Source organism: Rattus norvegicus, chromosome 13 (assembly GCF_036323735.1).
Source record: "Rattus norvegicus strain BN/NHsdMcwi chromosome 13, GRCr8, whole genome shotgun sequence".
In the NCBI taxonomy this organism is placed as follows: Eukaryota; Metazoa; Chordata; class Mammalia; order Rodentia; family Muridae; genus Rattus; species Rattus norvegicus.
The window spans coordinates 53,871,299-53,887,422 of NC_086031.1; the positions used below are offsets into that span (position 1 = coordinate 53,871,299).

Consider the following 16,124-nt stretch of genomic DNA (forward strand, 5'->3'; position numbering starts at 1 on the left):
GGAGTGGGTGGGCATGTTTGCCTGGGAGCTATTGTCCTCCTGGGATGCGGAGTAGGTCTCTGGCTTATTGGCCGTTTAAAAAGAAAACATGTCAGACACAAAGTGGTTGTTTACCAGGCTATGACTGCCATTGAAAATGGTGCTTCTCCCAACATATGGCTGGCCTCTTTGAAAGATTAAGAGTTCGCCCTAGATCATTTTTGTCACTGTCATGTGGGTCATTGTATCCAGAGATGGGCAACTTTCCTGGAGCTCAGACCAACCTAAGACATGGGGCCCAGTGACGATAGGGTAACTCTATAACAGGTAAGGCCGAGTTTGGATGAGAACGACCTAAGACAGGAGTGATGACAAGATTGACGTGCCACCCAGATCTAGACCAGTCATTTTATTAAACAAAAAAGGGGGAGATGTAGGGTGCTCTTCTGTAGTGAACAATGGTACTGCGCATGCACGGGCTTTGCACCTGGTGTCAGTTGGCCGGGACAGTACCATGCTAGTGAGGTGATTCGTTCTCCGCCAATCCCTGGAGGAAAAATAGCAGGGGTGATAGTGGGGTGATTCATGCTCCGCCAATCCCTGAAAGACAATTAGCATATCCCCAGCCTGTTGTGTATATAAGACGAGCGCTTCTGCCCTCAAGGTCCCTGTATCAGCAATGAGGTGGTCCTGCAGTAAAGGCTGTTGAGAAGAATCCGACTGTGTTGTGTCTTCCTTGCCAGCTGAGGTGGGCGCGACACATGGAGCTTAACTACGCCCATGAAAATACAGGTATTAAATAATCTCAAACCAAAATTAAAAAATAAAAGAACACATATACACACACAACAACAACCACCATAATCACAAATATCATTATATCCACAAACATTACCACCATTACTACCACCATCACCATCAACACTATCACCAGCCACCACTATCACCACCACCACCATCATCACCATCCACCACTATTACCACCATCATCAGCACAACCAGCAGCAGCACCACCAAATAACAGGAATTAGCAATCATTGGTCATTAACATCTCTAAACATAAATGGGTCAATTTCCCCAAGAAAAAGAGATGGAATATCAGAATGGATGTTAAAATAGTATCTATCCTGCTACATACAAGAAAAAATACCTCAACATCAAAGAGAAACATTACCTCAGAGTAAAAGGTTATAAAAAGATTTTTCAAGCAAACAGACATGAGAAGCAACCTAAAAATCTTAATTAAAATTAATCAAAAGAGACAGTGAAGGACAGTTCATAGTACAGCAAAGAAAAAGCCATCAGAATATTGCTGCAATTAATTCTTAACATCTATCCTCAAAAAGGATACCTATGTCTGTAAAATAAATAATACTGGAGCTCAAGACATACTTTAATAGTGGGAGATTTTAATACCCCACTCTCACCAATGGTCAGGTCATCCAAACCAAAACTAAGGAGAGAAATACTTGAACCAACATATGGTCCTGACAGATATGTTCAGAACATTTTACACAATTAAAAAGAATATAACACGGCAAGAGCTTTCTTCAAAATTGACTACATATTTTGCCACAAAGCAAGTCTCAATAGATACAAGAAAATTGAAATAACTTCCTGAATCCTATCCATGAACTTATGCTGGATTTTAACAATAGCAAAAAAAAAAAAAAAAAAAAAGCCTACAAACTACAAACTCATGGAAGCTGATTTTCCTTGAGAAAAACCAACATGTTAGAAAAACCCTTATCCAAACTAACTAAGCAGAAGAAATAACATATCTACATTAAAAAAAATTAGAAATGAAAGGAGAAACATAACATACACTGAGAAAAACCTAAGAATTATAGGGCACCCTTTTAAAACATGTACTTCTGAAGATTTGAAAATGTAAAAGAAATGGATAATTGTCTTAATAGATGAAAGTTAAATCAAGGTCAGATATAGAATTAAATTAGACCTACAACCTCCAGTGAAATGAAAACAGTCATTAAAAGTCTAGGTAACAAAAAAGCTCAAGGCCAGATGGATTTAATGCCGAATTCTACCAGACTTTCTTTTCTGTTTATTTATTCTTCTTCATTCAGTACATCACAACTACAGTGTCTCCTTTCTCTACTGCTTCCAGTTCTTTCCTCCTTCCCCACTCCCCTTTCTCAACTCTTTTTTGGTCCTTATTTCCCTTCAGAAATAAATCAGACTTCTGAGGGTTTTCAACTGAACATGGCCTAACAAGGTGCAATAAGACTAGGCACAAAGACTAGGCTCATATCAAGGTTGGATGAGGGAACCCAGTAGGTAGAAAAAGAGTTCCAAGAACAGGCAAGAGTCAGAGACACCCTCATATATTTCAGAGTCCCACAAAATCCCCAAACTAAGCAATCAAATCATATATCTTACTAGAAGTTCCAAGAAGAGCTAGCACAAAAATCCCTCAATTTATTCCACAAAATAGAGACAGATGCAACACTGACTTTTTTATAAAGCATCAGTCACCCTGATACCCAAATACACAAAGATTCAGCAAAGAAAGGCAATTATAGATCATTTTTCCAACCAATAAAATACATGCAAACATAAGGACCCATCAAAAACATCTAATTAAATATTAGATCTAAATTAAATATTAGAAGATAGAAAGATTTCTCATGCTCATAGTTTGGTAAAATTAAGACATTTAAAATGGGCATCTAATTAAACATAATCTACAGATTTATTGCCCCCCACATCTAAATTACACTACAATTAGCTTGAAAGTACAATATTCAACTTCATATGAAAAACAAAAATAAAAGCAAAATAAAAAACACCTAACCCAGGATACCTTCTGAAGCTATCACCATCCTGAATTCATGATATACTACAGAGCAATTGTAAAAAAAAAAACCCACAAGTTATTGAACTAAAAATAGATTAATGGAAAAGAATAAAAGACTCAGACAAAACTCTGCATACTTATGGACTCACTTATAGACTCCTGATTTGATAAAGCAGCCAAAAATACACAATGAAAAAGGAAAGCATCTTCAACAAGTGGTGCTGTATTAGCAGGATATTTGTATTTAGAAGAATGCTAGTAGAGTCATATGTATCACCCTGCAGAGACTGATGTCTGTGTAGATCAAAGACGTCAACATAGAACCAGACACACTAAATCTGATTGAAGAGAAGTGAAGAATAGCCTTCAATGCACTGACATGTGATACAACAGCCTGAAGAAAACACCAATAACTAGGAACTGTAATAATCAATTAAAAAATAGACTCAGAAACTGAATAGCTTTTCTAAGTAGGAAATGGAAAACTACCAATCCAATTCTTCAAAGAGTTAGACAGAACAATTTGCAAATTCATCTGGAATAAGAAAAAACCCAGGATAGCTAAAACTATCCTCAACAATAAAAAGACTTCTGGGGGAATCACTATCCCTGAATTCAAGCAGTATTACAGAGCAATAGTGATAAAAACTGCACGGTATTGGTACAGAGACAGATAAACCAATGGAATAGAATTGAAGACCCAGAAATGAACCCACACACCTATGGTCACTTGATTTTTGACAAAGGAGCCAAAACCATCCAATGGAAAAAAGATAGCATTTTCAGCAAATGGTGCTCGTTCAACTGGAGGTCAACATGTAGAAGAATGCAAATCGCACCATGCTTATCACCCTGTACAAAGCTTAAGTCCAAGTGGACCAAGGACCTCCACATCAAACCAGATACAGTCAAACTAAAAGAAGAAAAAGTGGGGAAGCATCTCGAACACATGGGCACTGGAGTAAATTTCCTGAACAAAACACCAATGGCTTATGCTCTAAGATCAAGAATCGACAAATGGGATCTCATAAAACTGCAAAGCTTATGTAAGGCAAAGGACACTGTGGTTAGGACAAAACGGCAACCCACAGATTGGGAAAAGATCTTTACCAATCCTACAACAGATAGAGGGCTTATGTCCAAAATATACAAAGAACTCAAGAAGTTAGACCGCAAGGAGACAAATAACCTTATTAAAAAATGGGGTTCAGAACTAAACAAAGAATTCACAGCTGAGGAATGCCGAATGGCTGAGAAACACCTAAAGAAATGTTCAACATCTTTGGTCATGAGGGAAATGCAAATCAAAACAACCCTGAGATTCCACCTCACACTAGTGAGAATGGCTAAGATCAAAAACTCAGGTGACAGCAAATGTTGACGAGGATGTGGAGAAAAAGGAACACTCCTCCATTGTTGGTGGGACTGCAGAGTGGTACAACCATTCTGGAAATCAGTCTGGAGGTTCCTCAGAAAATTGGACATAGAACTACCTGAGGACCCAGCTATACCTCTCTTGGGCATATACCTAAAAGATGCCCCAACATATAACAAAGACACATGCTCAACTATGTTCATAGCAGACTTATTTATAATAGCCAGAACCTGGACAGAACCCAGATGCCCTTCAACAGAGGAATGGATACAGAAAACGTGGTACATCTACACAATGGAATATTACTCAGCTATCAAAAACAATGACTTTATGAAATTCATAGGCAAATGGATGGAACTGGTAAATATCCAGGTAACCCAATCACAGAAAAACATGGTATGCACTCATTGATAAGTAGCTATTAGCCCAAATGCTTGAATTGCCCTAGATGCACAGAACACATGAAACTCAAGACAGATGATCAAAATGCGAATACTTCACTCCTTCTTTAAAAGGGGAACAAGAATACCCTTGGCAGGGAATACAGAGGCAAAGTTTAGAACAGAGGCAGAAGGAATACCCATTCAGAGCCTGCCCCACATGTGGCCCATACATATACAGCCACCGAATTAGACAAGATGGATGAAGAAAATAAGTTCAGGACGACAGGAATCGGATGTAGATCTCTCCTGAGAGACACAGCCAGAATACAGCAAATACAGAGGAGAATGCCAGCAGCAAACCACGGAACTGAGAACAGGACCCCCATTGAAGGAATCAGAGAAAGGAGTGGAAGACTTTGAAGGGGCTTGAGATCCCTTATGAACAACAGTGCCAACCAACCAGAGCTTCCAGGGACTAAACCACTACCCAAAGACTATACATGGACTGACCCTGGGCTCCAACTGCATAGGTAGCAATGAATAGCCTAGTAAGAGCACCAGTGAAGGGGAAGCCCTTGGTCCTGCTAAGACTGAATCCCCAGTGAATGTGATTGTTGGGGTGAGGGGGGTAATTGGGGGGAGGATGGGGAAGAGCACACCCATATAGAAGGGGAGTGGGAGGGGTTAGGGGGATTTGGCCTGGAAACCGGGAAAGGGAATAACAATAGAAATGTAAATAAGAAATACTCAAGTTAATACAAAAAATAAATAAAAAGAAAAAAAAGAAAAACAATGACACCATCAAATTTATATAATAGTTAAATGAGCATATATGACACTCAAAAATAAAGCCAATATTCAACATCTGAAAGAGAAAAAAACAATAAGGGCGTTCTAATAGTCTACATTTTATGTGCATTTCATGCAGATCTGCTCACAGGTTACAGTTACCTTTGCCCCCAAACTCCTCTATGTGTCTTCTTTTTGTCATGACAAACTTAACTATAATTATTCATGTGCTCCTCTCTTTCCAGTATTTGATAGAATCAAACATGATTTAATAAAGACATTGACTTACTGAGGCGTGGGACTGCAGGCCCCTTCCACTGTACTGTACACTGAAGGTAGTTCCAGTATGACCCCGAAGGTATCAAAAAGCCACGATTGCAGTAATACCTGTACTTCTTTCTTATAGGTACCGGGAAGTAGGGTCTTGGTTGTCTCTTATCATAGTATAGATTTCCATTTTTGGACTGTGAAAAATCACAAGGTGTCACTTGCAACAAGAATAAATGAAAGCAGAAAATACTGATATCAGAGATAAGATGCTTGATTGTTAAATTATATTCAATAAATTAAAATAACTACATGAGATGGCAGAGGGTGTCCTCAATAAAGAAACACAGGTTATTTAGACAACTGAGATTTGTAGGGAGGTCTTTTTCATGAAGTTCATTTATATCTTACAGCTTAACAGAGAGGTGAATTAGAGTGTTGTTAATATCTAATGTAACCACTTATTTACAATATGAATAAGAACTGAAATCTATTGTGATTATATCATATTGAACTATACTTTTATGTTCCTAGAGAAGGGCTGCAATTTTCATTGTATTAATAAGTTATATAAATGTTTCATTAAATTTTTCTTCATGTTTTTACATACAAATAATAATTTTAATATCAGATTTGTATTAATTTTCCTTGAAGTATAAGTCTACATCAGAGAACCTCATGCAATGTTAAAAGAATTCCAACAAATACCAGCAAAAGCATACAAACATCGTATGGCTTTCTTATTCATTTCAGTTTTGGCTTCATAAGAGATGATTTTTGAGAATTTTCTACAGTATCCAGGAATGACTGGAATAAGAGCCCAGGGCATCATGGCTGTCACATCTGAAATATTTCATGGTGAGAGATGCTTGAAAAGCGGGAATCCATGCTTCCAAGTATATATCCACTAGTGATTGAACCAGGTTCCAAAAGATAGTTCCCATCTCAGAGTTACACATATGACCTAGGTTAAACTAAATGCATCATATATCAAAACTCAAACTTATGAATTTGGAAAAAGACAGGCAAGAATTAGATATTCACAGAGTTGGAGAAATGTGGGAGAATGAGAAGAGATAGAAAGTCCAAAATACACTATATATGTGTAAGAAATTTTGGATGGACTAAATATTAAAAATTAAAATAGACTATTTTTATAGTTATTTTTCATGATAAAAATATTAAATGATTTCCTTACAGTTCTCATATGTATTAATGGTATCTCTTACTGCAAATATCTTATCTATTCATTACAATTTGGACCTCACATATTTTTTCTTTTCTTTTTGTTAGGATTTTTTTATTAGATATATTTCTTTACTTACATTTCAAATGTTATTTCCTTTCCAGGTTTCCTGTCCACAAACTCTCCCATCCCCTCCCCCTCCCCATACAGATATTCCCCCATCCATTTCCCTTATTGCCCCCCTATATTCTGCTGCACTGGGACCAAGGGCTTCCCTCTGAAGGGATATCAGGAAGTTGTTCATTCCTTTCCTCCTTTGTTTCCTGGTAGACATTAGGCAATGAGATTTGCTTTAGAACCCAATATTTAGCATAAAGAACTTCCTGTTCAGAGGTTTAAAATGATTGGACTAGTTGACAATGAATTCAAGTCACCCAAATAGTAAATGAATCCTTGTTATTTACTTAGTAACATTAACTCAAAGATGGAAAGATAACTAACATTAGATGCTTTATCATTCATTTGCATTGTTGCCTTTTTCTTCAGTTTTTTGTTTGTTTGTTTGTTTGTTTGTTCGTTTAGGGAATATCAGGCTTGTGATGATACCCAGTTACCATCTATTACTAGATAGAAAGAAATAAACAGAGTGCAGACAGGCTAAAAAGTGTAAGTAAGGAAACAAGTATCCCAGGAAAAAATACGCTTGACTAAAATGACATGTTGAGTTTTGAGAACTGACAGCCTTCAAAGATACTCTCTCCAGAGAGAAATGTAATTTCCCTCTACATGTGCATGTTGAACTCAGCATATGAGGCATATGCTTTGCCATGGCAAAAACATAGTGTGTGTGAGATGTTCATGGATGGATTCTAGACCCCTACTATCTCTCTGATCAGTAACTGTAAGGTAAGTTAGCTGTTCATCAACCAATCAAAGCAGAGTCTTATCTGACAAGGAACTGAGGCCTCTTGCCAAATCCTAGTGAGTGAGCCATGTTGGACATATGGCCTACAGCCTAGCAAAGTATCCTGGTAACTGACAGCCAAGATAATGTCTGACACCATCACACTGATGCAGTCAGCAGCCAGGTTATCTTCAAATCTGGCTGAAAGAAATGGGGGACAACAAAGTTTCATTATGAAGCACATATTATTGAAAAATATTTGCTACAATGCAAATAAGTAAGTAAAACTGATTCTTTTGTTACAATTTTCTTACCCGATATTCTTACCCAATAAATTGCTAAAAATTTTTGAAAATGTTCATCAAAAATATACATATCCACATATACATAAATTTCAGTAGAAAAATTATGAATTTTTGGTTTTCTAAAATGTGCTTTTAATATTACTTAATATCTTAAAATTTAATATTAATTAAAATGTAATATCACATAAAATACTTGTTTGAACAGTAGAGTGTTTTTAAGGGATGTACAGAAATAAATAATCAAATATTTGCTAGTAATATGTCTCCATTTGTGCATGTTTAAAAGAGTAATTTCTGTTCTATGGGGAAAATAGATGTAAATAAATCTTACAACTACATCTTGGAGCAGGGAACCAGCCAGTGCTTCTACACTTTACAACGGTTCCCAGGATTGAAGGGGAGAAGCCACCTTTACATTCATATCTTATTTCATCTTCAGTTGTGTGGTTAACCCTGTGAGGTGAGGAGATCCCATTTAGAATATCAGGAGGTCTGCACTTATTTCCTGAAATGAAGCATATAAAATAATTAGAATACATTGAATAATTTTACAATTTAGAATATTATAACTATTATAATTACTATATAATGGCAGTTACTATTTTTGTTTCCAAAATCTGTAAATATCACATTTAATAAGCACATCTTCCTGTGCTTGACATATCACTCAGGTGTCCTCTCTGTCCTCCTGATGTACTTGTGCCTCTCTGATAGGAATTCTTCTTTGTCGAAGCCATCACATTTAGTGTTTCATAATTTATGATTCACATACCTGGCCATAACTTCACCATAGAGAACTTCATGTTTTACCTCTATTTTCTAATTTTGACCTTGCTGTTCTCAACACTCTTTAGACCTATGAATTAATATTTACAGGCTCATCCTCCTAAATCATTGTGAAGATTTTGTACCCATTCCTTTTTGAACCAAATGTGTCCTTTGACTTATGTGAGAAAACTGATGGAATAAGGAAGCTTTATCTTTCACGTTACAGGAAAATGGTGTATAAATTTTCACTTTTAAACACACATGTATGCATGCGTGTGCACACACACGCACACACACACACACACACAAACACACACACACCCCATAGATAAACCACTTGATCAGTGAATCATTTTATCCTAATTAAAATAGCTGCATAAGAAGACAGATGTGTGGCTGACAGGAAAACAAATATAATTCAGATACCTGAAGTATGTGCAGAAGTCTTTCCTCATGAAGTCACACTTATTATTACAACTCACCAGAGAAGTAGATTAGGGACATTCATTAGTATCCAATATGATAACTACTTATTCAAAGTTTGACTTGAAATTACATCATTTGATGTACTTGATGAGATTACATCATTTTAAAGCTATTTTGCAACATCATATTAAACTTCTTTATTGCTCATTGTATGAATATGTTTATAAGTAACATTTTCATAAATCTTTCCTCTTCATATTCTTATTAATAAATAATAAGTAGTTTACTATCAGAATAGCATTCATTATTAAAAGTGGCATAGTTTAAAATACTGTCATATTATCACAGTCCTCAGATGCTTATCTATTTTTAATTCTCATGTGGGTAAGCATGCTCTGAATTTGTCATTTTTTATTACTTATTCCTTGAAATAAACCTAATATTCTTTAAAGGGCATCATCAATGCTGGTAGGATGCATTTAAATCTGCCCCAAATAGATTAATAGCTAACACTTTTCCAGATGCATGCTGTGGCCCTATGAGCTGTGATTTTTTTTTCATCAAAGTCTTCACTCAAGCTACTTACAGTATTGATTAATATATTTAATGTTCCAAATCAGTGATCATACAGCTCATTAGAAGATCCAGTTCAGGATCTTCTATTTATTACTGCTAAATTTCATCCTACTAAAGATTCAGTATGTCACAAACGATCAATTTGTGGGATTTCTCTCGATGCAGATCATGATCATCATCCCTGTATTGTCCCAGTTTTCAGTTTATACTTTAATTCCCACTGCAGGGCACATGGACTGTGTTGAGCATTGCCAAACCCTAGGAAACTCAGAAATTTTAACAACAGGAGTGATGCTGCTCCCTCCCTGCACCCATACCTGTTCTAGCGCATATAACTACAACTTTTTACTAAGGTGACCAAGGGCAATCAATCATGTACCACAACATCTGGAACTTCTCTTCCAGCTGATGAAGCATCTCAGTATCTTTAATATTCAGCAAATGACCTGCCCTTCATGGATATTTTCACCCACCCCAATTATGTAATCTCTTGTTCACTGCAAATAAAGCACATGTATTCACATCCACCCATAATAAAGAAAAGTGAACAAGCTAAGATCATCTCAAAGAGCTCTTTCGTAAACCTAAGAGAGCATGGTTGGTAGGAATTGTGGTACAGTATAGAGGCGATAAATTGCATACCACAGAAACTTTATTTTTATTTAATTATTGGTACCTAGTAGCTCCCCATATCCTAATCAGGAGATATAATTCTTCTAATGCCTAGGGTTCTCAGCAAATTAGTAAAATGAGTCAGTTCCTCATTCTTGCTTGGCTCACTTCTAAATGTCCCCATTAGGTTTGGAACCAATGATTCGGGAAGATCTTTGTTGTGGATTTGGTTTAATGCTTGAATTATGTTAATTGGGTTCCCCAAATTGCAAGAGAACCTGCATGCAATATTCTAAATGTTCCTGCCTCCACTTGGTTTTGATTAGTAAATAAAGTTGCCAACAGCTAATGGTTGGGCAGGGAAACAGAGGTGGGACTTTAGGATTGGTCACTAAAAATCTCCCAGTTGGGGAAAAAGACCAGGGACAGATGATTTTACTGCAGAGTTCTACCAGATTTTTAAAGAAGGGGTAATGCTAAAACTTGTCAAATTTGTAAATAAAAACAGAGGGAACAATGAAAAATTCATTTAAAGTGGCCACAGTCACCCTGATGTCAAAACCACACAAGGACTCAACAAAGAAAGAGAATTACCAATTTCCGTCATGAAAATAGATGCTAATATATTCAATAAAATATTAACAAACTGAATCACAGAACACATCAAAAGGATCATCCACGGTGATCATTTAGGCATCCCCTAAGAGATGCAGAGGTGGTTCTTCATACAAAAATCTGTCAATGTAACCCACATTACAAACAAACTGAAAGTAAAAACCACACGATCATTTCATTGATGCTGAAAAATTCTTTAAGAAAATCCAGCAGAGACTGAGGGAATGGCTCAAAAAGGACTGTCCCAAATATAGACCCATCACATGGGCATGAACCTAACACTATTAATGATAGTCTGTTATACTTATAGACAGGAGCCTAGCATAACTGCCCTCTTAATGGCTGCAACCGGCTGCTAATGGAAAAAGATATAGAAACTCATACCCAAATATTAGATAGAACTGAGGGAGGATTATAGAAGAGTTGAGGGACCCAACGATGACAGGGAGTGCGCAGAAAGACCAAGAGTCAACTAATCTGGATCCTTGGGGATTCCCAGAGACTGAATTACCCACTAAAGATTGAACATTGGCTTAACCTAGGCCACTTGCACATATGTATCAGATTAGCAGCTTGGTCTTCATGCAGGTCTCCCAAACAACTGGAGCAGGGTCTATCCCTGAGCCTGTTGCCTGCCTGTGGATCCTGCACCCCTAAATGGACAGCATTGCCTGGCCTCAGTGAGAGAGGATGTGTCTATTTCTGCAGGGACTTGATGTGCAGAGGGAGTGGGGGTTGATACCTAGACAGAGACTTCCCCTTCTCAAAAGTGAGGAAGGAGGAGTAGGGGAGGGATTTGTATGAGTGGATTACTGGGAGAAGAGGATAGGCTGATATTGGTTGCAAAGAGATAAAATACATATAATTGAAAATAAAAGCAAAACAATAATCTCAATAAATAGATAAAGAAATAGATAAATAAAGAAATAAAATCCACCACTCCTTCAAGATGAATGTCTTAGAGAGATAGGACTATAAGGGATATAACATAACAAAGATATTTTCCAGAAACTTATAGCCAACATTAAATTAAATGGAGAGAAACTCAAAGCAAGTCTATTGAAATTGGGAGCAAGGACAGAAACACATGTGTTCCTTCCATATCTATTCAATATTGTACTTGAAGTTTTAGCTGGAGCAATAAGACAACCGAAGGAGATCATGGAGATACAAATTGGAAAGAAAGAAGTATATATTTTTCTTTGCAGGTGATATGAATGTGATATATATATATATATATATATATATATATATATATATATATATATATCCAAAAATCCCACAAAAATTACTCAAGCTGAAAACACCTTCAGTAAAGTAGTTAGATACAAGAGAAACTCAACAAAAATCAATATCTCTCATATATGCAAATGAGAAATGGGCTAAGTAAGGAATCAAGGAAAACAGCACCTTTTATAACTGCCCCAAATAATACATGGATCTTGTGAAAATCGAACCAAGCAAGTGAATGAAAGACTTTTGTGATTTAAACCTTCCAGTCTTTGAAGAAAAAGAGAAAAATTGAAGAAGATGGAAAGATCCCCCATGCTCCTGGAACAGTAGGATTAACATTGTAAAGATGGCCATCCTACCAAAAGCAATTTCCTGATTCAATATAATCTCTGTCAAAATTCCAAACAAGTCATTACAAACCTTGGAAAACAATACTCAATGTTATGTAAAAAAGCAAGGAAGCAAGCTCGCAAGCAAACAGACAGACCAACAGAAAACTTCAAATGAGCTATAGCAATCCTGTAGAATAAAAGAATGTCAAGAAGTGACACACTCCCTGATTTGATTGTGTACTACATAACTGTACTAATAAGAACAGTATGGTATGGGCATAGAAACAGACAGATTAGTTATAGGAATCAAAGCAAACACCCAGATGTAAATATGTATAACTGTGGACATGTGACATTTTTGATAAAGAAGCCAGAAATATAAAATGGGAAAAAACATCTTCAAAAATAGTGCTGGTCTAACTGGATGTCTACATGAAAGACAAGTGAAATTGATCCATATCTGTCATACTGCACAAAATTCATATACAAGTGGATCAAATACCGTAACATAAAACCAGACAAATTTCCATTCTTAGGTTCTGTAAAATAACACTGCACAAATAATATATACTTGGAGACTGAGTTATTTAATTTTATTTCCTTTGCATATATACCAAAAGAGGAACATAGGGATGGTATATGTTAGATATATTTTTCAGAAATCTTCATACTATTCTACATAGTCACTATACAAAATCACATTCCTATCAAGAGCTGATGAGCTTCATTTTCTCTGCATGAGCATTTGTTATTTTTAAGGGCTCCTTTTAGTAATACCATTTTAGTGAGATGATGAAGTATCTTCATTGTGGCTTGGATTGGGAGTATCATGAGAACTAATAAAATTAAGTATGTTTTTCTTACTGATATGTTATATATGTATTTATTACAAGAGTCATCTGTGTACCATTTACCCAGATTTGTTGGTCATAATTATATATTATTTAATTTTATTTAGTCTTTTTTACACTCCAAATTTTATTCCTCTCCTAGTCCACAGTCTGACTGTTCCATGTCCCATATTTCCTCCCTGAATTCCTGTCTCCATGAGGATGTCCCCATCTCTCAAACTCTACCCCACCAGACCTCAAAACTCCCTAGGGCCTCTAGTCTTTAGAGGGTTATGTGCTGAAGAAATAAAGTTTCATAGATGTGAAAAGCAAAGCTGTAAAAACAAGGTTTTGAGAAATACATCTGGCGTCAGATTGCCCAGTGATATGATAAAGTTTTGGTGATCAAAATATTGAGGCAATTCTGACTAAACTAATTAAGACAAAACAATAACTGTTCTCCCTACCCCTCTCTGTGGTAAATTCCAAGAACAACCTCAAGATGTCCTCCTGACCCTGCCTGATCACCCAGTTCCTCTCCCTTCTAAGAGGCTTGCCAACTTATCCCTTACCCAGTGATTTTCCCAGGTGTAGGGTTAGGTGAGGGAAGTGACTAACTAAGCCAAGAACAGCCCCTTGAGCAGGCCACCCAATACCTGACAAGATCCTTTGTCCTGTGTACCACCAATGAGAATAAGCCAACTAGCCCTGTTGCTAAAGTCTGCCTCTGTAAAGTATAAAAGTTCTCTACTTTTTGGGTTTGGGGTTGCCTCTCCTTGTGTGTATGAGCAACCCCATGCACATGGATTAAAAAACCTTATACCCTCATACTATTGCAGTGGTCTCTTTGTCAAGATGTGCTCTGTGGGTGGCGCTCCTGAGGTAGGGCCACTTCGGGGGTCTTATAACAGTGCTCCTCCTCTGACAGAACCCAGACCCGTAAGTCCTCTGCCTTATTTGTATTTGAGGCCTCATCTCAGTTGGTGTATGCTGCCTGGTTGATGACCCAGTGTCTAAGAGATCTCAGAGATTCAGGTTAATTGAGACTGCTGTTCCTCCTACAGGGTTGCCCTCCTCCTCAGCTTCTTCCAGCTTTTCTCTAATTCATTCACAGGGGTCAGCAGCTTCTGTCCGTTGGTTGGGTGCAAGTATCTGCATGTGACTCTTTCAGCTGCTTGTTGAGTCCTCTGGAGGGCAGTCATGATAGGTCTCATTTTGTGAGCACTCCATAGCCTCAGTAATAGTGTCAGGTCTTGGCCTCACCTTGAGCTGGATCCCACATTGGGACTGTAGCTAGACCTCCTTTTTCTCAGTCCCCTCTCCATTTCTATCCCTATAGTTCTTTCAGGAACAATTATGGGTCAGAGTTTTGCATGTGGGATGCCCTGTCTTTCTTCTGGAGGTGTACACTACAAGTTCCCTCTCCCCACTGTAGGGCATTGCATCTAATCTCCCTTCTTTTAAGTCCTGAGAGTCTTTCACCCAGATTTCTGGTATATTCTGGAGGGTCTTCCCAAATTCCTAGTTCTGAGGATGCCTATGTTAATTCTTTCTGCTGGACCTCAGGGCTTCAGTTCTTTTTCCTCACCCAATACCATATCATGTTCCTCTCTTCCCTCATCCAGTTGTCCTTTCCCTCCCAGGCCCCACTCTCCTTCCCTCCTTGTGATTGTTTTCTTTCCCTCACAAGTGGGACTGTGGCTTCCACACTTGGGCCCTTAAGCTTGTTGATCTTTTTGAGTTCTGTGGACTGTATCTTGGTTATTCTGTACTTTTTTGTGTAGTGAGAACATGCCGTACAAGTCCTTTTGGGTCAGAGTTATCTCAATCAAGATGATATTTTCTAGTTCCATCAATTTCTCTGAGAATTTCTTTTCTTCTCTCCGAATTATGTATAGAGGATAATCACACTTTGAGGTTCAGAGGACAGAGAAGAAACCATTTTTATTCAATTTTTTCTCTATTTAATTGCTGATCAGTAACTATATAAAACAATTGACTTTTATTATTTAAAATGTTTTCTCATTTTTCATTTAAAACATTTTTCTATTTTAGTTTCTATTTCGAATATTTTATATTTAAATAAAAATGATTTAAAAATATCCTCACACACAAAACAGGATGTGGATGTTTCCCATCTCTTTCTGCTTACTTTCCCCTTTGGCAGAAGAGAACCATGAGGTTGGGATGGCATTGGCTAAGAACAACAGGCGACAGAACCCCATCTTCTGAAGCAGAAGACACTCCAGCTATGGTGCTGCTTCTGGGAACCTAATCATTAACAGTGCATGACATTGAATTTCGGTGCATTCCTGGCAGCCAGTTTGGTAAATATCAAAGGTCCCAAGGGAGCAGCCAAAGAAATGAACAAAGTGGTTGCACCAGTTGGCAGTACTGTTAAAGCTGAATAATGTCGGCCCGCAGCAGCTCTCTGCTCCCAAACCCCGTGGGAGAGAGACCTCACCGCCTGGTCAGATGGGCACTCCTGAGGCTGCAGAGCAGAAGAGACCACCAACACTGCCCACCCCTGCCCACATCCCTGGCCCAAGAGGAAACTGTATAAGGCCTCTGGGTTCCCGTAGAGGAGGGCCCAAGAGCAGCAGGACCGCTGAGTCTGAGACACCACCAGAACCTGAAGGGATGTACCTGATAAACAGTTCTCTGCACCCAAATCCTGAGGGAGGGAGAGCTAAACCTTCAGAGAGGCAGACACGCCTGGGAAACCA

The 16,124-nt window shown here is 37.7% G+C and overlaps 1 protein-coding gene across 1 annotated transcript; it reads right to left on the reverse strand.

Annotated features, from left to right (window-relative positions):
* Nucleotides 1–5,394: 5,394 nt before the first annotated feature.
* LOC102555306 (complement factor H-like) lies at nt 5,395–15,623 on the reverse strand. The gene is made up of 4 exons (XM_006249954.2): nt 15,551–15,623; nt 8,338–8,511; nt 5,634–5,831; nt 5,395–5,420 (listed from the first exon to the last, which is right to left on the reverse strand). Exons 1-4 carry the CDS (start codon nt 15,621–15,623, stop codon nt 5,395–5,397), a joined length of 471 nt encoding a protein of 156 aa, XP_006250016.1.
* Between the last annotated feature and the right edge of the window lie 501 nt (nt 15,624–16,124).

What these genes read in the sequence shown, in the direction of transcription:
- LOC102555306 (XM_006249954.2), bottom strand. Translation starts at nt 15,623, where the DNA reads ATGGGGTTCTGTCGCCTGTTGTTCTTAGCCAATGCCATCCCAACCTCA. An exon ending in CCCTGCTCCAAGATGTAGTT is followed by an intron (nt 5,832 to 8,337) that starts GTAAGATTTATT and finishes TCTTGTTGCAAG; the next exon opens with TGACACCTTGTGATTTTTCA. An exon ending in GCCTGCAGTCCCACGCCTCA is followed by an intron (nt 5,421 to 5,633) that starts GTAAGTCAATGT and finishes TTTCTCTTTCAG; the next exon opens with ATGTTGAATATTGGCTTTAT.